This window comes from Aotus nancymaae, unplaced genomic scaffold, assembly GCF_030222135.1.
Source record: "Aotus nancymaae isolate 86718 unplaced genomic scaffold, 86718_ANA_hifiasm-v0.15.2.pri h1tg000029l, whole genome shotgun sequence".
Taxonomy (NCBI): domain Eukaryota; kingdom Metazoa; phylum Chordata; class Mammalia; order Primates; family Aotidae; genus Aotus; species Aotus nancymaae.
Window position 1 is genome coordinate 10968507 of NW_026988442.1, and position 25407 is coordinate 10993913.

General features: G+C 45.8%; 1 protein-coding gene across 1 annotated transcript; it reads left to right on the top strand.

The window, feature by feature from the left end:
* The first annotated feature begins 754 nt into the window (after positions 1-754).
* Positions 755-25108, top strand: TBC1D20 (TBC1 domain family member 20). The gene is made up of 8 exons (XM_012455260.3): positions 755-839; positions 13665-13850; positions 16624-16704; positions 19298-19484; positions 19652-19753; positions 20936-21077; positions 21974-22161; positions 22445-25108. The coding sequence occupies exons 1-8, from the start codon at positions 770-772 to the stop codon at positions 22698-22700; spliced, it is 1212 nt and encodes a 403-aa protein (XP_012310683.1). The 5' UTR covers positions 755-769; the 3' UTR covers positions 22701-25108.
* The last annotated feature ends 299 nt before the right edge of the window (positions 25109-25407 follow it).

The window sequence follows — 25407 nt, forward strand, 5'->3', positions numbered from 1 at the left end:
GGGAGGCCGCAATCACAACATCAGGGATGTAATAAGGAATGGATGGCCAATTAGAAAGAAAGGAATGCCACTGGAGACGAGAAGGAAATCAGACCTGATAAGCCGAAGTGCTACTTTAGATGTGTGGCCACTATTTTGCACAACATAAGGAGGTCACTGTTCACATGAACAGCTACGTAAATGGCGCTTCGAGGCCTGTGCAGGACATAACCTGCGGACTCATATGAGATGAACCTGCTAGATCCCCAAGTATCCAAGAATTGAAGACAGGAGTTCGTGTGGGAAGACGAGACAGGAGGTTAAAAAAAATCCTTAGTAAGCAAAAATTGGTCATAATTGTGGAGTATTTACAGGGTTATTGAGAGTGTAATGTTCTAAACACTCTCAACAACCCTGTGAGTTCAGTATTTTTATTATCATCAATACTATTTTACAGATGATACAAGCAAAGGAAGTGTCAGCTGGTCTTGAGCCACTCGCTCAAGAGCGCCACACGACACTGTAGAGTCTACAGCGCAGATGAAACTAACACTTCTCCGAGCGCTCACAACGCTCTTTCCGCAGCCTCCCGAGCTGCCAGCCCAGCGTAGCGCAGGGTCACGTGCCAGCGCGGGGCGGGGCCAGCGGGGCGCTGCGCGCCTGCGCGCCGGTGTCCGACGGAGCTCAGCCTGCCGATGCCCAGCGGGCGCTGCGTCCCGTGGTCGGAGCCGCGTCTTCTCCCGGCTCGGTCACCAGCCGGGGCTCGGGTGGGGGCCCGGGCCCCCGGGGCATGGCCCTCCGGAGTGAACTGGGCGACGGCCCCACCTCCAGCCGCTGGGACGGCGGCGCGGAGAAGGCAGGTACGGAAGGCAACCGGGGCGCCGGGAGCGGCCTGCGAGGGCGGCCCGGGGGGCAGGGGCAGCTGGCGGCAGGGGCAGCTGGCGGCAGAGGCGGCGCCGGAGGGGCGCGGGCTGGGGGCCCGGGGTTGCAGCGGGGTCCGGGGCGGCGAGAGGGGAAGAGGCTGAGGGTCCGGGACGCGTCTGAGGGGGAGAGGGCCTGGAACTGGGGGGCTCGGGCGGCTGCCGAGCTGACCCGAGGGAGCCTGGCGGCGGAGTCGCGTCCCCAGGCAGAAGAGCGGGCGGGAGCTCCGCGCCCCGGCTTTCTTCTTTCTGGAGAGGACCGGAGCTCCCCGAGCGCCGAGGCCAGGCCCACCCCGGCCCAGGCATCCGCCACGTCCGCAGACTCCCGGAGCCGCCTTCCCGCTGGAAGGCAGCTCTCCCGAACTTCATTCACTGTCGCCGGCTTGATTGACGCGCTGTCCGCTTATTTAATTACCATACAGTTCTCCCTTTAAGGTGCACAGTTCGGTGATTCTTAGCACATTCACAAAGTTGTGCAGCCATGGCCGCTGTGTGATTCCAAAACGAAACCCCTTACCCTTTAGCAGGCACTTCCCATTCCCCAGTATTCACGACTCCTGGCAACCACGAATTGACTTTCTGTCTTCTGCCACCTATTCTACTGTTATTTAATTGTGTAAAAGCGGCCGGGCGCTATGGGAGGAGATGGTAGGAGGATCGATTGAGGCCAGGATTTCGAGATCAGGCTGGGAAACAGCAAGGCTCCATCTCTAAAAAAAGTTTTTTAAAAATGTTAGCCGATTGTGGAGGCTCGCACCTGTGATTCCAGCGACTCAGGAGACTAAGGCGGAAGGATAGCTTGAGCCCAGGACTTCAAGGCTACTCTGTGATTGTGACACTGCACTCCAGCCTGGGTGACAGAGGGAAACCCTATCTCATAATTATAAGTAAATAATTGTATAAAAATCGATTCTATTTTATACGTGACAATTTCTGTGAAATCATGTTTTTGTTGCACATTATGTTCTCAAATATGTTTTTCATTCAATAAATCCATGACAATTAAAATTATGAATGTATACCATGAACCAAGTTAAATAATCTTCTTTCCTTGAGAAAGACTAAGGCGACTTTCCCCATTTCCAGTCCTCTGATCGATGGTGCCCATAACAGAGCCAAACACATTATTCAACCCACAAACTTTGATGAAGCTCTTGGTATCCATATTTTATTTTGTATTTTATTTGTCTGGACTCATTTTCTGTTTTTCCCTTTTTCTCATGTTCTGTTACTGAATGGGAGTGGAGCTCTGAACCCTTTAGCATCGTAACCCTTTCTTTGCTGGTGTTTGTGTGACTTGTTTGTCCTCATGCTATGACAGTCAGTGCCCTAGGCAACATGGGTCTTGTGACCTGTTGCACTACAGCTGTGTGTCTGTTGCAAGACTTGACCCCCTCTAGTTTCCTTGATTTTGCTTCTCTGGATGAATGGGACAAATTTAGAGATGAGTTTTTTTTTGTTTTTAATCATATGAGAATATTGTTGGCAAAGTTAATAATGCTAGAAGCCCTCTTTTGTAGTGTTTATGGCCAGATTGGTTTACTCACTAGACTGTCTTTTTCCATTGTAGGGGTAAAACATTTTCTTTCTTTCTTTTTCTTCTTTCTTTCTCTCTATCTTTCTATCTTTCTCTCTTTCCTGCCAGTCTGTTTTATTTCAGGGAGAGGGCAGGGGAGGGGGCTCAGTCTTTCTTGGCAGCGGCTTTCCTCATGGCGCCCAGGGTGTTGCTCAGCTCCTCAGACTTCCTCTTGGCGCAGACGTGTGGCCCCACCCTTTTCTTGATCAACTTGAGGGCCCGTTTGTCCTTGGAGACCTTCAGTAACTCCATGGCACACTGCTCATATGGGGCTGAGCCACACACCTCCCGGATCATGTCCTGCACGAACTTGGTGCGTTTGGTCAGATGCCCGCGGTGGCGGCTGTGCCTGGCTTGCTCACTTTCTTGGTTACCTTGTTGGGCCCATGAACACAGGGTGGTGAAGAGCCATGGCTGCTGCTCTCCAGTGGCAGCTGTGGCGGAAGGAAAACGTTCTTTCTTGATACCTGCTTTATGTTCCAGGTAGTTATCAGAATCTTTGCTAATTTGGATACTGTTTTGTAGAAACTACTAATTAAGACCTTCAAAAACAGAGGTTACTTTGTTTTATTTTGTGTTTAATAGGACTTTACCCAGACTGAGATAGGTTTTCCTCCCCCGCTGTGGTCTTCTGGTACAGACATAAAGTTCAAGCATAATTTTTTTTTTTAAGAGATGGGATCTTGCTCTATCACCTGGGCTGGAGTGCAGTGTCACAATCAAAGCTCACTGCCACCTCCAACTCCTAAGCCTAAGTGATCCTCCCGCATCAGCCTCCTAAGTAGCTGGGACTATAGGGATAAATTTTTAAGTTAATTTCCAATGTCAATATCAGGAGTTGGAGGTGGGCATAGGGGATGTCTGTTTCCCTTCCTCCACACACAACGTTCCCCACATCCATTGTTTTAAGACTAGCATTGCCACCTGGTGCAGTGGCTCACTCTTGTAATCCCAGAACTTTGGGAGGCCGAGGCAGATGGATCGCCAGAGGTCAGGAGTTCAAGACCAGGCTGGCCAACATGGTGAAACCCCGTCTCTACTAAAAATGCAAAAAATTAGCAGGGCATGGTGGCACATCCCTGTAATCCCAGCTAATTGGGAGACTAAGGCAGGAGAATTGCTTGAACCCAGGAGGTAGAGGTTGCAGTGAGCCGAGATTGTGCCACTGCACTCCAGCCTGGGCAACAGAGTGAGATTCTGTCTCAAACTGGCATTGCTTAATTTGAGCTTAACTTCAGTTTAAAGACTGTAAAGCTTTTATGGTATGCAAGCTTAAACCAAATAATCAGTGTGGAATTTTGTACTCTCACACGACATACCTTTATATAAATTACTTGGTCCAAGTTAGTATTTGTTTTGGTGATATGAAAAAATACATGAAAAAACTTTTAGAGGAGGCATAGCTAGTGGTCATCTTTAATTGTTATTGTCCCTTCCCTGTATATTAAGTGCCCTAATCCAGGTGATTTTGGACATGCCTATTACTCTGAGGAGGCAGAAATCTTTACCTGGATTCTGTAGCTGGAGTAGGGAGAGGTTTAAGACTATAGCGGGTTGTGTCATCTTTATCTAAACCATTAAGACCTACAGTTCAGATGAAGTGTCCCATTGTTAAAATTAGCATTTTACGGAGTTGAGTCTCATCTCCCCTGACTACAGGGTCCTGTGTGACCCTGTTGCAGTTGTTTCTATACCTGTTGCTGTGGTGCCCCTCAAATAAAATCTGCTTTGCCCTCTTTATAAATGAATAAAAATAAGCATTTTAATGAAGAGTAGGCCAAAGTCATACCTATCTTCCTTTGTTGAATGAATTACTTTTCAGGCATCAGGGATTTATTTATAGCAGTCTTATATTTTGCAGCCAGCTGTAGAAGAGTCATTTCATTCCATCACAGTTATGATAGCCAAGACCTCTACTGTAAAGGAATTTGGAAGGTATCAGCTTTGGAATAATAGTACACTCTCTTAGAAGTGGAGCAGTAAAGAAATTGGAGAAGAAAGGATTGAGGGAGATTAGAATGACATACATTCTACCTCTAGATGAAATGTGGGCTTTTATCCCAAGCCAGATATAGCATTCTCAAGTCCAGAAATGTGTGTCCTGCTCTAAATCTATAAAATTTATATTGAAATAAAATAGATAATAGACATTTATTTTAATCTTTTCCTGAACATTCCAAGAGTAGCGCTATGATTTTTCTCTTTCTGAAATAAACAGGATGTGTGAATTTATTTTTCAATGGAGACTCTGCTAACCTCCCTCCCTGTGTCGTCTAGCAGTTGATCTCACTCTGTAATTCATACATCTTTAGTTCACTTGAGTTTTCTGTTTCCTCTTCCCTTTTTATGTCACAATGAGAGCCTATACATTTAGGTGCAATAAAGCATTTGTCAGAGTGGCAGACGTGGGAGTGCTTTCTCCATCTGCCACTGACATTTAATCACTAGGATGTGGGATTGAGGAAGGTGGTGTTGGGGCCTGAAAAAAGAGCAGCCGAAATCCACATTGGGGCAGCATCCTACTTGGGGAAACACCAGTAGTTTTAGAAACAGGCCAAAGAGTCTACAGATCTATTTAGAGAGTTCTGCAGTGAGCATCATCTTAACAGTATGGAAAAAATACCGTCATTTACTGCAAGCCAATGAAGAACAATAACTAAACTAATTGTATTCTGCACTTATTTGTTAAGTTCCCACAGAGTGCCCCAAATTTTGAAATAGTAAGTAAATTTTGAAATGCAGGATTAAAAATGGAATCAGAGGCCTGGTATGGTGGCCCAACGCCTATAATCCCAGTAATTTGGGAGGCCGAGGTGGGTGGATCACTAGAGCCCAGGAGTTCGAGGTCAGCCTGGGCGACTTGGTGAGACTCCTTCTCTACAAAAAAAATATACAAAAATTATCTAGGCCAGATGGCATTTGCCTGTGGTCCCAGCTACCTGAGAGGCTGAGGCAGGAGAGTCATTTGAGCGCCAGAGGTCGAGGCTGCAGTGAGCCGTGATTGTGTCACTGCACTCCAGCCTGGGTGACAGAGCAAGACTCTGTCTCAAAAAAAAAACAAAAAAAAACCTGGAACGGCGTCTTAAGAGAAATGAATATGAGTTATGGGAGGTATGATTTGAGAATTTGAGTTCAGAATTAACTAACATTCTGGCAAATGGTTTGCCAAACCTCATGGAAATTCAGTTGACTGCATAGTGTTTTTTTCCCTCAAGATACAAGGTTTCCCTTCCCCTAGATTGCCAAATAGCTTATTTAGAAAGAGATGGGGTGGATGTATGTCTAAACAAACTGAAGAAGAATTATCATACTCTTAGCAAATAGGTTAACAAGATTTCTGAATCTCAGCTTCCCTCAAGCAGTATTTAGTATTGCCATTCAAGTGCTCTCAATTCTTGATGTATGGTAAGTGCAGGGGTGCAGGGGTATTTCCAAGATTTAAAAAAAAAGTTTTTCTTTGTTGGAAATTAAATTCTGCTCATCTTTTGCCTCAACCTGTGTTATATATATAAAAAGCCTTTTCTGTTTCCTGCATGTTTTTGACCCCTCTTGAAAACATATAGCCTGGTCTTCCAAAGGATGGCCTTCAGGCCCACAGTAAAATCCCTCCCTGTCTTCCTCTTGAGTGCAGGATAGACCCAGACTCCTTTGCAGGATGAATCCAGCCCAGCCTCTTTTACTGCAGTCCTGTCTGCTTCTGTTCTCCCTTTACCTGGCACTTAAGCTTCATAGAACTTTTTATTTCCTGGACATGATGTTTCTTTCATGTGACAAGGTCTTTGCACATAAGACCTTTCTTCTGCCTGGAGTACTTTCCCCTTAACACACTCTTCCCTGTGGCAAAGTTTTCTTTAAGAAGGTACCAGAGCCCATTGTGGTGACTCACATCTATAATCCTAGCACTTTGGGAGTCTGAGGCAGGAGGATTGCTTGAGCCCAGGAGTTCGAGATCAGTCTGGGCAACATAGTGAGACTCCCTCTCTACAAATTTTTTTAAAAAAATTAGACATGAACTGGGCACTGTGGCTCACGCCTGTAATCCCAGCACTTTGAGAGGCTGAGACGAGCAGATCACGAGGTCACCAGCCTGACCAACATGGTGAAACCCGGTCTCTACTTAAAAATACGAAAATTAGCTGGGCGTGGTGGTGCACACCTGTAATCCCAGCTACTTGGGAGGCTGAGGTAGGAGAACTGCTTGAACCCGGGAGGCGGAGGTTGCGGTGAGCCGAGAGCACGCCATTGCACTCCAGCCTGGGCAAGAGTGAGACTCTGTCTCAAAAAAAAAAAAAAAAAACCAATTAGGCATGGTGACACAGGAGGCTGAGGTGGGAGGATCGCTTGAACCCTTGAGGTTGAAGTTGCAGTGAGCTATGATTGTGCCACTGTACTCCAGCCTGGGCAACAAAGTGAGGCCCTGTCTTAAACAATAAATAAACATTAAAAAGAGGGAACAGAATTGATTTTTGGTGAAGCCTTTCCTGACTGCTTTAGCAGTGGTCATTCTTTCCTCTGCATTTTCATAATCCTTCAGATTCTATTTTACATAATAATTGCTTGTGTCCCTACTGTGAGCTCTAGGAGGGAGTAATTCATCTTTTTATCCCCAGTACAGTGCTTAGTACAAGTAGACACTCATTAAGTGACAGACTGATGAATAAACGGCTGGACAAATGGGCAGGTGGATGAATGGATGAATGAATGGTTGGAAGGACACACCTGAATCCAGAGCTTGACACATCTCATGAACAATTGACTAGTTAGATGCTATGCTGACAGAAGGAATTGGAGATTTTTGTTGTTTGTTTTTGAGACAGAGTCTTACTTTGTCACCCAGGCTGGAGTGCAGTGGTACAATCATGGCACACTACAACCTGCCTCTGCCTCTTAAGCAGCTGGGATTACAGGTGCACACTGTCACGCCTGGCTAGCTTTTGTATTTTTTTTAGAGACAATGTTTCACCATGTTGCCCAGGCTGGTTGGTCTGGAAATCCTGGGCTCAAGCAATCTGCCCGCCTTGGCTTCCTAAAGTGCTGGGATTATAGGCGTGAGCCACGTCTCAACTAAAAACCATGCCTGGCAGTGTTTTTTTTTTTATTTTATTTTTTATTTTTTTGAGAGAGTTTCACTCATGTTGCCCAGGCTGGAGTGCAATGGCACGATCTCGTCTCACTGCAGTCTCTGCCTCACAGATTCAAGCGATTCTCCTGCCTCAGCCTCCCAAGTTGCTGAGATTACAGGTGTCAGCCACCACACCTGGATAATTTTGTATTTTTAGTAGAGACGGGGTTTCACCGCATTGGTCAGGCTGGTCTCAAACTCCTGACCTCAGGTGATCTGCCTGCATCGGCCTCCCAAAGCGCTGGGATTACAGGCACGAGCCACCATGCCCGGCCTATTTTATTTTATTATTTATTTATTTATTTTTTGAGATGGAGTCTTGCTGTATCGTCCAGGCTGGAGTACAGTGGCTCGATCTTGGCACACTCTAACCTCCGCTTCCTGGGTTCAAAGTGTTTCTCCTGCCTCAGTCTCCTGAGTAGCTAACTACAAGCGTGCACCACCATGCCGGGCTAATTTTTATATTTTTAGTAGAGACAGGCTTTTACCATGTTGGTCAGGCTGGTCTTGATCTCCTGACCTCAGATAATTCGCTCACCTCGGCCTCCCAAAATGCTGGGATTACAGGCTTGAGCCACTGCGCCCAGAAAGGGTTTTATTTTTAATGATTTCTAGGTAGGGTAACCATTTAATTTGGCATCCAAACTGGGACATATTTGAGAGTACAGGGAGCAGAAAGGGTTTGCTATGAACAATTATGCCAGAACTCTAGGTATAACCCAGGAAGATCTCAGACAAATGAGAACAAATGTCACCCTGCTAGGTCACCAGGAAACAACAGTTAAGCTAGGAGTGTAGGTTTACCAAGGTGAAAAGTCACTTGTATTATTTTTCTGTCTACACCTCCGATTACACATGACTCCAAACCAGTTGGTGCCTCTGTTTATGTGGTTTTTATGTTTGAGGTCTCATAGGTAGCTCATCTGTGACTTACCAATACCAACTTTCATTTATATTAATAATGGGCCGGACGTAATGGCTCATGCCTATAATCCCAGCATTTTGGGAGGCTGAGGCAGGGAGATCACTTGAGGTCAGGAGTTTGAGACCAGCCTGGCATGGTGAAACCCTGCCTCTAATAAAAATACAAAAAATTAGCCAGCCGTGATGGTGGCGTGTGCCTGTAATCCTGGCTGCCTGGGAGGCTCAGGTCCGAGAATCGTTTGAACCCGGGAGGCAGAGGTTGCAGTGAGCCAAGATTGCTCCACTGAATTCCAGCCTGGGCAACAGAGCAAGACTCTGTCTCAAAAAAAAAAAAAAAGCAAAAAAAGGTAATCTATACCTTTGTCATGGAAACAGTTTGTAGACTGCCTGTGGTCTCAGACTAGAACATTGCTGAGGAAGCAGCTTAGTGTCCCTTCTAAAACCTAATGTAGCTTCTGATGTTAGTCCTTTCTATAGTCTACCCTACCTTCTGGTGATATCTTCCATTTCATATGAACTCTGGTGCCTTGCACCTAGTATACTTCGTAAATGTTTTTCAATTGAGTCTATTTACTGTCAAAGGGAAGGGCCATATCTCCTGGCCTTTCTTCTATACCTTTCATCCCAGCCCCTGTATGTCCTCTCTTCCCTTTGTGTGTATACACATTTAGCTTTATTGTAACAAGGCAACTCGTATACTTTTTTTTTTGAGACAGAGTCTTACTCTATCACCCAAGCTGGAGTGCAGTGGCGTGATCTCGGCTCACTGCTGTATCCACCTCCCAGGTTCAAGTGATTCTCCTGCCTCAGCCTCCCAAGTAGCTGGGATTGCAGGCGCCTGCCACTATGCCCAGCTTATTTTTATATTTTTAATAGAGATGGGGTTTCACTATGTTGATCAGGCTGGTCTCAATCTCCTGACCTCAGTGATCCACCCCACCTCGGCCTCCCAAAGTGCTGGGATTACAGGCATGAGCCACTGCTCCAGGCTGGAAATCAGTGGCACGATTTCAGTTCACTGTAACCTCCACCTCCCAGGTTCAAAAATTCTCCTGCCCAGCCTCCTGATTATCTGGGATTACAGACATGAGCCACTGAGGTCCAGCTAATTTTTGTATTTTTAGTAGAGATGGGTTTCACCCTGTTGGTCAGGCTGGTCTCAAACTCCTGACCTGTGTGTGTCTGTGTGTCTGTGTGTGTATATGTATATATATAGGGTTGAGGCTGTAGTGAGCCATGATTGTGCCGCTACATTCCGTCCTGGGTGACTAAGCAAGACTCTCGTATCAAGGCATTGGACTTTTCCACTCCAGCGGAATGAATGGTCTCGGCAGGAAAATGAAGAAGGTATCCTGGAAGCAATGGGAGGCAAAAATGAAGAAAAGGCAGAGATGATGGGTGCTGCTTTGGGTTTAACTTGAGAGACCAAAGATAAGTGGGTCTAAGGCCGATAATTTATTTATTTATTTGAGACAGAGTCTTTCCCTGTTGCCCAGGCTGGAGTGCAGTGGCACGATCTTGGCTCACTGTAACCTCCACCTCCTGGGTTCAAGTGATTCTCCTGCCTCAGCCTCCTGAGTAGCTGGGATTATAGGCACCCGCTACCATGACCAGCTAGTTTTTTGTATTTTTAGTAGAAATAGAGTTTCACCATGTTGGCCAGGCTGGTCTCAGACTCCTGACCTTAGGTGATCTGCCTGCCTTAGCCTCCCAAAATGTTGGGATTACAGGCATGAGCCACCATGCCCAGCTGAGAATTTATTTTAAAAGGGTCATCTTTCACTGCAAGGATGTCCGTTAAGCATCACAGTTAAGCATGCCAAGAGAGTTTTGCTTCTCTTCCTTTTTAAGGTACACTTCTCAGGTTAGCTTGGCCCTGACCCATTACAGTCTCTTTGAGCTCTTGGCCATTATTGTTTGCACGCACCTTTTTTGACAGTTATAATCTACTGTCTGTGACATTTGGTGTTGTCTTGTGTAACGTTTCTTGTGTTTTGACTTACTTTCTCAATTGTACCGGTAGTCAGAAAGAACCGAAATACAGGCATCATTCACTTAACTTCAGCAAGCCAAGCCTTAAAGTACACATTCTACATGAAAACTCTCAGAGCCTATTACTCCTTTATCTCCCTTGATCTTAGCCAAAAGGCCAAAAAGCAATACTCTTATTATTTCACATAGAAAAATTATATGATAGCTACTAACCACAAATTCCTAGCCAATTTTCTAAAAAAGTTATTTATTTATTCATTTGAAGGCTAGTCAAGTGAAGCAGTGGGGGTGGAAAAGGAAGAAATAAATCTAACTGATTGTGATCAATGAGTTGTAAACAGCACCACACGGGACCAGCTCTAAAAAGCAGTTTAAACATGGCAAAATGCCTGTGAATAACAGACTATCACACAAGGATGTAAGATGCTTAAAACATTACTTACTATGGTTTTTAAGAAACAATTCCTTTGTATGCAGTATCACAGCCTCTCACCCCACCAGCCACACTGGAAACCTAAGTACCCTTTGACAGTCTGCTTTTGAAAATCTCTGTGTTGGCCAGGCACGGTGGCTCATGCCTGTAATTGCAGCAGTTTGGGAGGCCGAGGCAGGTGGATCACTTGAGGTCAGGAGTTCAAGACCAGCCTGGGCAACAAGGCGAAACCCCCGTCTCTACTAAAAAAAAAAATAAATGAATAAAAATACAAAAAGTTCGCGGAACGTGGTGGTGCATGCCTGTAATCCCAGCTACTCAGGAGGCTGCGGCAGGAAAACCACTTGAACCTGGGTAGGGGAGGTTACAGTGAGCTGAGATCATACCACTACACTCCATCCTGGGCGACAGAGTGAGACTCCATCTCAAAAAAAAGAAAGAAAATATCTCTGTGTGATTCTAATGTTTTGGCCACTTGTAGTATCGTGTAACAGGAGACCTTTTCATGTGGTTTTATTTTCAGTGTAGTATCAAGTTTTGGTGACATGCATTTTTCCTATCTAAACAACGGGAAAAAAATTGTTACAGTAAGAGATGTATATGCTCTGTGAAGTTTGGGTATTTTTTTTTTTTTTGAGACGGAGTTTCGCTCTTGTTACCCAGGCTGGAGTGCAATGGCACGATCTCGGCTCACTGCAACCTCCGCCTCCTGGGTTCAGGCAATTCTCCTGCCTCAGCCTCCTGAGTAGCTGGGATTACAGGCGCACGCCATCATGCCCAGCTAATTTTTTGTATTTTTAGTAGAGACGGAGTTTCACCATGTTGACCAGGATGGTCTCGATCTCTTGACCTCGTGATCCACCCGCCTCAGCCTCCCAAAGTGCTGGGATTACAGGCGTGAGCCACCGCGCCCGGCTGAAGTTTGGGTATTAATGAACAGACATTCTTTTATGAAAACATTGACACTAACTGCTAGATATGCTGAATTTACTGAGCATTTATTATAATTGTAATTCCTTGCTTGTTACTTACACAGTATATCTCCTTAGTGCTTTGCATATTATATGCTAATTAAATATCTGTAGGTTGATTTGTAAAATACGTGCTGTTTCTCAGCGAAGAGGGGAACTAATATTTAGTAAGTATCTACTGTGTGCCATGGTAACTATACTGAAAAGACGGCATCAATCCAGAGGCCCAGAGTAGGGAAGTCATCTGCCCAAGATTCTGGATCAGATAAGTGGCAGAGACAGGATGTGAACCAAGATTTGTCTGGTTTTTAACACATCTTTTTTCACTTATTTTTTTTGTTTGTTTTTTTTGAAATGGAGTCTTCTCTGTCGCCCAGGCTGGAGTTCAGTGGTGCGATCTTGGCTCACTGAAACCTCCGCCTCCCTGGTTCAAGTGATTTTCCTGCCTCAGCCTCCTGAGTAGTTGGGATTACAGGCACCCAGCACCACGCCTGGCTTAATTTTAATTTAATTTAATTTTATTTTATTTTGAGACAGAGTGTTGCTCTGTCTCCCAGGCTGGAGTGCAGTGGTACAGTCTTGGCTCACTGCAACCTCCGCCTCCCAGCTTCAAGAAATTCTTTTGCCTCAGCCTCCCAAGTAGCTGGGACTACAGGCACTCGCCACCACACCTGGCTAATTTTTGTATTTTTAGTAGAGACGGAATTTCACCCTATTTGGTCAGGTTGGTCTCAAACTCCTGACCTCAGGTGATCCACCTGCCTTGGCCTCCCAAAACATTGGAATTATAGGCGTGAACCACCACACCGGCTAATTTTTTATTTTTAGTAGAGACTTGTTTTCACCATGTTGGCCAGGCTGGTCTCAAACTCCTGACCTCAGGTGATCCACCCTTCTCAGCCTCCCAAAGTGCTGGGATTACAGGTGCGAGCTACTGTGCCCAGCCTCACTTATCTTTTTTTTTTTTTTAATGTACATTTAGTCCAGGTGCAGTGGCTCACGCCTGTAATCCCAGCACTTTGGGAGGCCGAGGCAGGTGGATCATGAGGTCAGGAGTTCAAGACCAGCATGATCAACATGGTGAAACCCTGTCTCTACTAAAAATACAAAAATTAGCTGGGCATGGTGGCATGTGCCTGTAAGCCCAGCTACTCGGGAGGCTGAGGCAGGAGAATTGCTTAAACCAGGACCTAGGAGGCAGAGGTTTCAGTGAGCCAAGACTGCACCTCTGCACTCCAGCCTAGGCTACAGACAGAGACTCTGTCTCCAAAATGACACAAAAAAGGGTACATACAATTATTTCTGGGCCAGGCGTGTTGGTGTGCACCTGTAAGTCACAGCTATTTGGGAGGCTGAGGTGGGAGGATCGATTTTGCCTAGGAGTTTGAGTCCAGCCTGGGCAACTTAGGGAGACACTGTGTCTTAAAAACAGTAACAGCAAATAATTATTTTTGGTCTATGCCTGTGATTTTTGGTTCAGACCTATAAAAAGCAACCGTCTTTTATAAAATTGGCAATTTAAAATCTACTTCATGATGAGCTGTCCAAGCTTCCCCCATGAGGCTCAGTAGACTGGGCCTGAAATGAATAGTATATCTGGCTATGAGACTTTATGCCGGCAGGCAGTCTTAGAGTTGTCTAAGAGGAGACACTTACCTGTGCCTCAAACTAAAAGGAGATTGATTCCTAGGCAGAAAACATGCACGTGCTGAATGTGCGCCTAATGCTTCCCCATCCTTATTTTCAGACTTTAATGCCAAAAGAAAAAGGAAAGTGGCAGAGATACACCAGGCTCTGAACAGTGATCCCACTGATGTGGCTGCCCTTAGACGCATGGCTATTAGTGAAGGAGGACTCCTGACTGACGAGATCAGACGAAAAGTGTGGCCCAAGCTCCTCAATGTCAATGCCAATGACCCACCTCCTATATCAGGTAAGGGGAGTCGGGGAGGCTATGAGGGGAGCTTGTCTAGGAGACAGAGAGAAAATAATTCCACATCTTTAATTTTTATGCTCCTTTCAAACCAAGGGTATATGAGTAAATCTAGGGTGTTTTGGGAAATGCTTGGGCCCACTCTGAAAATAAAGCCAATCCAATAAGTAGAATTTTATTCAAAAGTGGGATGGTTCTTTTTTAATTTATTATTTATTTATTTATGAGACAGAATCTCACTCTCTCGCCCAGGCTGGAGTGCAGTGGCGCAATCTCAGCTCACTGCAACCTCTGCTCCCTGGGTTCAAGCAGTTCTCCTGCCTCAGCCTCCCTAGTAGCTGGGATTACAGATCTGTGCTACTATGCCCCACTAATTTTGTATTTTTAGTAGAGATGGGGTTTTGCCTATTGACCAGGCTGGTCTCGAATTCCTGACCTCAAATGGTCCTCCCACCTTGGCCTCCCAAAGTGCTGGGATTACAGGCGTGAGCTACCATGCCCAGCCAAGTTCTTTATTGGGATTAAAATATAGGCTAGGCTAGGCAAGTGAGTTTATTAAAAATGCATATTCTTTGTTCTAACATACTTGCTTGGAAAGTATTTTTTAAAAATGCGTATTTTGTAGCTGGGCAAGGTGGCTCACACCTGTAATTCCAGCACTTTCGGAGGCTGAGGCAGGAGGATCACTTGAGACTGGAAGTTTGCAGCCAGCATGGGCAACATAGAGAAAGCCTGTCTCTACAAAAAATTTAAGAATTAGCCAGGCATGGTGGTTCACGGCCGTAGTCTTCACTGCTTAGGAGGCTGAGGGGGGATTACTTGAGCCCAGGAGTTTGAGGCCAGCCTGGGCAACATGACAAGATCCCATCTCTAAAAGTAAAGTAAAATCAAACAAACACAAAAATGCTCTCTTTTGGCTGGGCACAGTGGCTCACACTTGTAATCCCATCATTTTGGGAGGCTGAGGCAGGTGAATTACTTGAGGTCAGGAGTTTGAGACCAGCTTGGCCAACATGGTGAAATCTCATCTCTACTGAAAATATAAAAATTAGCTGGGCATGGTGGCGCATGCCTGTAATTCCAGCTACTAGGGGGGCTGAGGCAGGAGAATTGCTAGAACCATGGAGACAGATTGCAGTGAGCCCAGATTGCACCAATGTACTCCAGCCTGGGTGACAGCAAGACTCTGTCTCAGAAAAAAAAAAAAAAAGAAAGAAAGAAAAGAAAATACCCTCTTTTTATTGGGAAATACTGAGATCTTTGGAATTCTAAAATTCCGTAATGCTGTGAAAAGTGGTTACGTAACTAATGTGCAAGGCCCATGTGGTAAAAGGAATTCTTTGGAATGCAGTTCAAAATAGTAAAGAAGGTCCTGTAGAACGGTGAATCCACTCTGCTGGTCATTCACTCAAGGCAATCACCTTGTTGCTTTCCTGCCATCATGGCAAAATGCCAAGTGCTAAGGATTCTCTCATTCAGTTGCCAAATATTAGTTGTGCTGTGATTGTGTGCCAGGTACTGGAGATGATTAAAACAGGACCTCTGCCACCAAAAAGTTCACAGTGTCATGATGCCACCCAGTAGGTGTCGAATTGCCACTTGTTATTATCCTTGAAATTAGCTGACTCAGAGCAGTCAGCTTTATGTTGGAAGGCTAAGGCAGTGCCATATTCACACCCTGAATCCTGAGATGATGTTCTTCTATCAAGTTCCAGACTTCCCTCATCTTGCTATACCATGAAGCCTGCGTGTGAGGAAGTGTTGCCCAGCTTTACTAGCTTTTGATTTGGGGTTGCAAGGGAAATGTATGCTTATTATATAGCACTTGGTTTGGTTGAGGGAAATATACACTTGTTCTATATATAATAGCTAGAGACTGCCTCCTTACTGTCACATTGTATTGGACTTAGCAGCTGAACACAGGACTGTCTCCTCTTTGCAGCATCTTAGTTTTAGAATTGCTGGGTCAAAAGATGTTAGGTGGTTCTTTGTGTGAGTCTCAGTATACCTTTCTAAACAGCTTAGTGCTCTCACAACTTTATAATTGTTAGGATTTTTTTCAGTGGTCTATTGTTCTCACATTTATGATTTTTTTTTTTTTTTTTTTTTTGAGGCGGAGTCTTGCACTCTTGCCTGGGCTAGAGTGCAATGGCGCCATCTCAGCTCACTCCAACCTCTCCCTCCTGGGTTCACGTGATTCTCCTGCCTCAGCCTCCTGAGTAGCTGGGATTACAGGCATATACCACCACACCTGGCTAATTTTTTGTATTTTTAGTAGAGACGGCGTTTTACCATGTTGGCCAGACTGGTCTCAAACTCCTGACCTCATGATCTGCCCGCCTCGGCCTCCCAAAGTGCTGGGATTACAGGCGTGAGCCACTGCGCCCGGCCCACATTCATGATTTTATTTGATCCTTGGAAGGGAATATCCTTATTTTGTAACTGTGGACATTGAAATTCAGAGCAGTTCCCCATGATGCACAGTGGCCTTCTGCATGAGGCCTCCTTATGTCTTTGCTCTCCTTCCCACCCCACAGTATTGCCTCCTGGGAAGTCTGTGCTCCCTTTTCTTAGGGTCATTGTGACTTGTATAAAACATGATGTTTGGAACTAAACTAGGGATTCCCTGCCAAATGTTGTATCTTGAGTCATATCCTCTTCAGGAGAAAGCTGACATGTGTCCTCTAGACCTTTCATGTCATCCCAGAATGTTTTGCTTCTTGTCTGGCTTCTCAGGTGTTCCTGCAATAACACGTTCCTTTTCCTTCAATAGGGAAGAACCTACGGCAGATGAGCAAGGACTACCAACAAGTGTTATTGGACGTCCGGCGGTCATTGCGGCGGTTCCCTCCTGGTGAGAAACTCTCCCAGTCCTGCCACGTTTGGAAAGACTGTATCTGTCCCAGGTCATACCACGTGTCCTAATATGCTCGACCCTGCCTCCTCAGGGACCTTCAGAACTCTGTTTGCTGAATCATCCTTTTGTTGACTGGTCATTTGCAGACCCCCACTGTGAAAGTGAACCAAAAATTTCTTCTGGCCTAGAGGTGGTGAATGAGAGAAGAGGTTTTTGTTTTTCCTTGAAGCCACAAAAAGGAGTTAATAAGGATTGTTAGAGCCATCAGTCTGGCGATAAAGAGAAGATTGGTGTGGAATGAGCACTAACAAGAATGATTAATAATTAAGTTTAAAAATAGTGATACCTTGCACATACATATGTAAGATTCCTTAGAGGGAAGAGAGGCATTCCCTGTATGTGTAAGAGTACATTCCTTAATTTGTTCAGCAGCAAAAGATATAAAATAAAGAGTATATTCCTCTTCATTTCAGGAAGAAAGAAAAAGGACCATTGTCTCAATTTTCACAGTGAAGGAAACTGGGCAACAGACCTCACATGGATGACCTATTTTTCTTCCTCTGGCAGCTCCACCTTTAGGTCATGAAGAGAGTAGAATTGCTAAAGGGAACAGGAACCTCTGAGCTCCCTGCCTCCCTCTTCTGCACCATGCTCTGGCCTGGCTTTTGTTGTTGAAGGGGCTGCTTTCCTGCTGGCATTCTTGCTCCCTGGGTAGGCTCTTGTGATCCCCAGGTAGCAGTAGCCTGCCAGCGTGGTTTTGATAAAAGCACGTGCCCAGGGTCCATCCCCTTTTCCTAGCCTGCTGTTTCAGATGGGGTCACAAAGGACAGATGCCTCTCTCTCTTTTTTTTTGTAGACAGAGTTTTCCTCTTATTGACCAGGATGGAGTACAATGGCACTGTCTCAGCTCACTGCAGCCTCCACCTCCTGGGATCAAGCAGTTCTGCCTCAGCCTTCCAAGTAGCTGGGATTATAGGTGCCCGCCACCACACCCAGCCAGTTTGCTTTTGTATTTTTAGCAGAGACAGGGTTTCACCATGTTCGCCAGGCTGGTCTCGAACTCCTGACCTCAGGTGATCTGCCCACCTCAGCCTGCCGAAGTACTTGGATTACAAGTATGAACCACTGTGCCCCACCCCCATTATTTCCTAGGTAACCTGTTTTCCCTCTGAACCCTTTATTCCTCTTCCATTTATGTAAAGTCTGGATTCTCTCTGTAGGCTGAACTTACCATGTGGCTTCATATTCTTTTTTCATTCATGATCTTCTGGGCCTGGCTCACTGCTCTTTTGCTAAAAATTGACGTAGGGTTTAATTTTTACTCTCCCTCCTTTCACTGCTTCACCAATCAGCAGTCCTTGGTTTGCTTCCTTTCCTTATGTATCTTTTAGAGTATGCTTTTTTTGAGAAGGGGAGGTGAGCTTTGCTCTTACCTGCAATCCTTTGTCCAATTTAGTTTGGACCCTTACTTAGCTGCTTTCTCTCTGTCTGAATATCCGTTTTTAACTAAAAGCTAATGGTGTAGGGAAGCTGTGCGTGTGTCATTCTTCTAACGTGGCTCGTGAGGCCAAGGCTTGGCATTTTGACTGCTGGCAGGACTACTTCTGTACTCTGAAAGAACTCCCGGGACAGGCTTCCTATTTTCAGCTTTGGATCCAGAGGATCCATCTTTCCTGTAATTGCTTTGGTTTAAAAGGGAACGTGCAACTTTAATTTTTTTTAATTTTTATATAATTTCATACTTACTGAAAAGTTGTAAAAATAGGACAAAGAACTCCCCAGATACCCTTTACCCAGATTTCCTTTTGTTTTAACATTTTACTACATTTGCTTTTTTAACTCCTTTCTCTGCTTCCTTTACTTTACACATAAACTTTTTCTCTGAACTATTTAAGAATAAGTTACAGGCCGGGCGCGGTGGCTCACACCTGTAATCCTAGCACTTTGGGAGGCCGAGGTGGGTGGATCACCTGAGGTCAGGAGTTCAAGATCAGCCTGGCCATCATGGTGAAACCCCATCTTTAAAAAAAAAAAAAAGAATAAGTTACAAACATGACATCTTTTTAACCCCTAAATATTTCAGGATATATTTCCTAAATATAAAGCTCCTAAGTAATCATAGTACACTGAGCAAAATCAGTAACAACAATGAAAAATAATTAATCCAGATTTACATTTTACCATTTATTCTAGTAATGTGCTTCCCTGGAAAAGGAAATATAGATTTATGCATTTTCATACCATCATCGTATCTCTTTAGCCGCTTTTAATCTGGAACAATTCCTTTGTATTGTATGAGAGGCCAGTTATTTTTGTTAAATCTCTCTTACTTTGGGTATATTGGGTATTTCTTTGTCATGAGATTTAGTTCTGTGCGCCATTCATTGATAGAAATCCTGTAGACGTGATGCTGAGCTCTGTCAGTGCGTCACATCGGGAGGCAGAGGTCATCTGCGGCTTCCATCCCCAGCAGTATTGTAATTCATTTTCTTTTCTTCTTTGAAAATTGACTGCTAGCCTTCTTCCTGACCTCCTTGTTACTAGACTCTTGATAGGTTGAAAGGCATCTCCTGTCTGTTCCTGTCCCCAGGGATGCCAGAAGAACAGAGAGAAGGGCTCCAGGAAGAACTGATTGACATCATCCTCCTCATCTTGGAGCGCAACCCTCAGCTGCACTACTACCAGGGCTACCATGACATTGTGGTCACGTTTCTGCTGGTGGTAGGCGAGAGGCTGGCAACATCCCTGGTAGAAAAATTATCTACCCACCACCTCAGGTACCACTGTAGAGGAACATGAGAGGGTGGGCTTCACTCCTCAGCCCTCCTGGGGATAACTCATTGGCCTGTTTTCTGGTCAGCTTTTTTAGGAGTTTGAGCCCATGCTACCCCCATCCCTGATCTAAGTATTTGGTGCCCAGGCTCATTAAATTGTCTCCCTCCAGGGATTTTATGGATCCAACAATGGACAACACCAAGCATATATTGAACTACCTGATGCCCATCATTGACCAGGTGAATCCAGAGCTCCATGACTTCATGCAGAGGTACATATGTGTCTACGTTTTACACATGCCCACACCCCCCCACACCTGAAACACTCCTCACAAATCCAGCGCAGTTTCCTCATCATCTTAAGTGCATTTGTTACATTCTGCTGAGTTGTTCTTTCCAGTCACCAGCAATCTGGATAATTCAGTTCTTGGAGCACTTTTTGAGGACTGTGCTCTTTGGGGGACATAGCCCCTTCCTTGAGTTTACATCTAGTGGGGAGAGGTGGATGAGGTGTGTATGCCAAGGGAGAGGTTGAGGTTATTGCTACAGGAGAAGCACGAAGTCCTGTGGGATTCAGAGGCGAGAAGGAGAAGACCAACAGTAGGTTGTTATATTTCCCAAGTAGCTATCAAAGAGAAGAAGTATTTTTTTTGCAACTCTCATATGATGTTGTGTTTCTTCTCTGTTTAGTTGGAAATGTGTTCTTGGCCAATGCCTCTTTTTCTTTTTTTTTTGAGACATAGTCTCACACTGTCGCCCGGGCTGGAGTGCAGTGGCATGATCTCAGCTCACTGCAACCTCCGCCTCCCAGGTTTAAGTGATCCTCCTGCCTCAGCCTCCCGAGTAGCTGGGATTACAGGTGCCCGCCACTATGCCCGTCTCATTTTTGTATTTTTAGTAGAGACAAGGTTTCACTATGTTGGCCAGGCTGGTCTTGAACTCCTGACCTCATGATCCACCCACCTCAGCCTCCCAAAGTGCTGGGATTACAGGCGTGAGCCACCGTGCCTGGCCTTTTTTTAAAAAAAAATTTTTAAGATACATTTTAAGATATTTCAGTTATTTCATGTTAATTGAAAAATTAATGCAGTCATGTTTTTAGGCCTGGGAATGTGTACCTGTGCCCCTCAAAAGGAGAAGTCTTACACAGAAGGAGAATCATGGTGTAGTTCTCTGAAAAGAACTGCTTCTTGTTCCTTTGTTGGACATTTGGAGAGTACTCAGTGAGATAAAGCAGCCAGGACCCTGTTGGTGGTGTTAGTGTTGTGGTACACCTTAAAGACTTCGTATTAAATATTTTGTGAGGACAAGATGCTGAATTCCTAGGTAGCTGAATTTTCCAGAAATCCTATTCCTAAATGCTTCCTTCTCACCAGCACTGAGGACAAAGAAAGCCCAGAGACAGGGAAGGGAAGGCCCACAGGACCTGACACCTGGCTTTCCTTTGTTTCTAGTGCTGAGGTGGGGACCATCTTTGCCCTCAGTTGGCTCATCACCTGGTTTGGCCATGTCCTGTCTGACTTCAGGCACGTCGTGCGGTTATATGACTTCTTCCTGGCCTGCCACCCACTGATGCCCATTTACTTTGCAGCTGTGGTAGGTACAGGCCATGAGCCAGCAACTAGGTTCACTGTCACCCATCCCACTGTGGTCATTTTCCCTGAAGGGAAACCTGGGGATTATGGAAAGATGCAAAAGACAGCGCTTTCCAGGCTGGTGTCCCTGGACACCGTTCTGTGCAATATTAATGAGGATGTCACACACAAAAAATAGTAAGTTGGGAAATGCTGGGCAAACAAAATCAGATTTTTTTTGCTACATGACTCTTCTGAACTTTTAAAATGCTAATGTGCATTGTGAATTGTCAGGTTCCTATTGACATTGCCTGGAATACATGTTCAGCTGATGAACACAATTAGGGAAACAGTAGTACAAGCTGCCGACTCCAGATTTAAGAAAAGAAGAGATCTGGTGTCATCATACACAGGGGAGATGGCTTGTGGTAGAGAGTAGGGGCTCCAGTTAGTAGAAGGGCCTGAGTGATGCGGTGGAGGTGGGAGCTCAGGAAAGTCCTTCACTGGCCACTGGTCCCTTGAGCATCTGCGGATTTATGGACATTTTGGATTTCTTCTATGCTGGAGCTCCAGGAATCTCCCAATAATTCTCCTCCTTTCTCCTAAAAGAATCTCCTTCATTTCTTTCAAGACTTAAAGGTACACCTGAGCAGCCCAATGTGCCTGGAAGGACTTAGATTGTAACTGGTCAGGCTTTCACGTGATGGGGTGGAAGTTTGCAGGAAGGGCCAGGCAGTAGAAACAGCACTGAGAGTATGTATGTTATTACTTCCTTGATGGATACAAAAGTTTGCTGAACATTTGGGCTGAGTCCTGTCTGTCACCAGTTTAAATTCATCTCTAAGGAGAATGGAGTGCAAGTGGCCCAGGCCCCGTGTGTCTGTTCTCTGACCACAAGGCCTTACTACCTCCCTGCAGATTGTGTTGTATCGCGAGCAGGAAGTCCTGGACTGTGACTGTGACATGGCCTCGGTCCACCACCTGTTGTCCCAGATCCCTCAGGACCTGCCCTACGAGACACTGATCAGCAGAGCAGGAGACCTTTTTGTTCAGTTTCCTCCATCTGAACTTGCTCGGGAGGCCGCCGCCCAGCAGCAAGCTGAGAGGTGAACGAGGCTGGGACACTGGTTGAGTGGGAGTGGCTGTGAACAAGCAAAATTGAGGGAAGGTTTGTGTCTGGTGGGACAGCGCTGGGCCATGTTTCCAGAGATCTGAGCTTAGGCCAGTGGAACCCCCCACTATAGACGCATGGGTCTTTATCAAGAAGAGCTTTCCCAGCACTGACAGGCTCTGCCCTCAGCCAGTGTGGTGTAGTTTTTCTTTCCTCCTCGTACCACTTTCTTTCCTCCTTTCATACCACATCCTTCTTTCTATCTGTTTCCCGTGCAGGACGGCAGCCTCTACCTTCAAAGACTTTGAGTTGGCATCAGCCCAGCAGAGGCCTGATATGGTGCTGCGGCAGCGGTTTCGGGGACTTCTGCGGCCTGAGGATCGAACAAAAGATGTCCTGACCAAACCAAGGACCAACCGCTTTGTGAAACTGGCAGTGATGGGGCTGACAGTGGCACTTGGAGCGGCCGCACTGGCTGTGGTGAAAAGCGCCCTGGAGTGGGCCCCTAAGTTTCAGCTGCAGCTGTTTCCCTGAAAGCCAGAGAAGACCTTCCTCCTACATCGCATTAAGGTCTCACCCTTCCATGGAAGGATTGGGAGGGGTGGAATTTCCTTTATTAAAAGGGTTTCTGTCCAGAGTTTTCTATTCCTGCCACCCTGCCCTTCCTGTTCGTGTTTGCCTTTACTTCAGAGGCCAGTAGCAGAGCCTGCCTGACAGAGGGCACCTGGGGGCCTGGCACAGAATCTTATCCCCTCCCAGTGGGCTTTTGGATGGGCTCTCTGCCACCTCCCCTAGTGCTGGAGGAAGTGGGTTTCTGAAGCCTCTGGCTGCCTTTGCAACCTGCTGGGCCTGGGCTGCCCTGGTTACTGGGAACCTCCTAGTCACCCCGTAGAAAGTGAGCGGGAGCATGGGATGCCGTCTTCACTGCTCCTGCTCTGCCTGCATCAGATGCATCCGATGGACACAGAAGGCGGCCAGTGCTGCTGAAGGAGTCAGGCTTGGGATTGAGAGCAAGAGGGCAAAGGACTCATCTGGGAGCGTGATTGGTGTGAGCAGCTCCATCAGCTGGTCAGAAGTCAGAGACAGATGGGAACTAGGTTACTAGTTAAATCCTACCTATTTTCAGCCTAGAAACTGCATGGGCACTTCCAGTGAAGTGGGAAGGGATGCTCATTTTTAGGGCCTAGACCTGGACTAGTTTTGCCTGCCTTTTTTTTCCTCCCTGTTTTCTTCTACAAGCCACACAGCTTACTTTAACTGCTTATTAAAAGTACTACTATTTTTAGAATATATACACCCACTACGTAAATTACCCTCACTTTTAAAGTAAGAATAGTTTCTTCACGAGAAAAAATAGTTATCAGAAGGATGAGCCTCTAAGATCCTGAATTTTACTTTCTACTTGGTTGTTTAACATTTCGCTTTAGCCAGAGTTGCTATTTGCAAACAACTTTCCACTTTCAAAGTGCCACTTTCTGACAGCTTTTTGTCTTGTTTTCCTCAAATCGTCCTTCTGCTCTCAAACAGGCACCTACTCACTACCTTGGTGTCATTTTTTGGGTCTGATTTGTCTCTTCAACTGCTGGTCTCTCCCACCTGGTTGGAAATGTCATTGGAAACTTGCTGGCACCCAGAAAGGGACAGAGCTTGGCAGGAGCCTGGAACAGCCAGCCCCCCTGCCCAAGCTTCTCCAAGACTCTCCAGGCCTTAGGGAACAAGAAGCATCACTCATTCCTTCTCGGACAACTTCCCTGTAAGCAAAGCCAGGTTTGTTTTATATTAACTCTGGCCTGAAAAAAAAAAAAAAGTGCCTTTTGCTGCTTTAAAGAAGGGGGATTTATGGTATAAAGCAGCCATGTACTTGTATTTTCCTGGTCTTTCCTGGGCATTGTTCTCTCTTGGCAGGCATTTTCTTAAAATGAACATGCCAGAAGCACTCCACCCCACCATATCCAGACTCCCCGTCGTCTTTGCATGCCTGTTGTGTGCAGGGTGGAGGGTGTCCCACATGCCAGGCAGCTGGTGAGCCAGAGTCGTGTCTACGCTGAGTTACACTAAGCACTTTATTTTTATTTGTTTTATTTTTATTTTTTCTCTGAGATGGAGTCTCACTCTGTCGCCCAGGCTGGAGTGCGGTGGTGCAATCTCAGCTCACTGCAACCTTTGCCTCTCGGGTTCAAACAGTTCTCTCTGCCTCAGCTTCTTGAGTAGCTGGGATTACAGGCATCTGCCACCACGCCCAGCTAATTTTTCTTTTTTTTTTTTTTTCTATTTTTTTTTTTTAGTAGAGATGGGGTTTGCCATGTTGGCCAGGCTGGTCTCAAACTCCTGACCTCAGGTGATCTGCCCGCCTCATCCTCCCACAGTGCTGGGATTACAGGTGTGAGCCACCACGCCTGGCCACTAAGCACTTTAAAACCAAAAAAAGCTCAAAGTGATGGATCATTCTCCATGGCAGGAGCCCCACCTTGGGGTGAGTGTGATGTAGATGGATTAATTTAGAAAGCGGTGTATTCATCAGGGCAAAGGAAATTCTTCCAGAGGTGATGATGCGGCAGATACTCCCCGTGTTCTCCCACAGCAAGTTGGCCCTCTTGTCATCCTTTCAGTGGGCAGCAGCAGCTGCCCCTCCTTCCACAAGCACTCAAGCCTGTTTGTAAATACTGAAGGAATTGATGGGGTTGAGGAAAGGAGGTGCATGTGACCAGGGTCCCAAGCCACAGCTTTTCAGATCCTGGGAAGCAAGCGGCATTTGCTTAAGTTGTGGCCTCGGAAGGAGAATGTTTGTTTTATAACTTCACTGACACCAGGATTCTCCCCTGCCATTGAGAATAAAGCATTATCCAATTACCTTCAGGTGGTTTACTTATTCTGTAAAGAATTATGTGTAAATATTTTGTACAGAGCCGTGTATCGAATAAACAGCCATATGTGGTTACTAATCACCTCTCTGTCATTCTGTCCGTGGCCACCACCAGTGGGAGTGGACTCTGATCTGGATGCTCCCCGCCTTCCATCCCAGGCCCAGAACTGTGCTGTGGTCTGTGGACTCCTGGTTGGCCTTGACTGGCTAGGAGACCTTGGGCAGTACCTATAATCCTGCTGTTTGTATTTCATCTGCAAGAAGTATGACCCATACACTCCAGCTGCTGCCTGGGGTGCCGCAATATTTTGCAATTGTGTGTGTGTGTATAGATGTTATTTGTCCACAGTTCCTGGTTCTTTACTCCCATAGCCCTTG

Bases quoted from the DNA above. Each gene is read 5' to 3' on its own strand.
- TBC1D20 (XM_012455260.3), top strand. From the start codon at position 770: ATGGCCCTCCGGAGTGAACTGGGCGACGGCCCCACCTCCAGCCGCTGG. The intron at 840-13,664 runs GTACGGAAGGCA...CCTTATTTTCAG, and splicing joins CGGCGGCGCGGAGAAGGCAG to ACTTTAATGCCAAAAGAAAA. The intron at 19,485-19,651 runs GTACCACTGTAG...GTCTCCCTCCAG, and splicing joins TTATCTACCCACCACCTCAG to GGATTTTATGGATCCAACAA.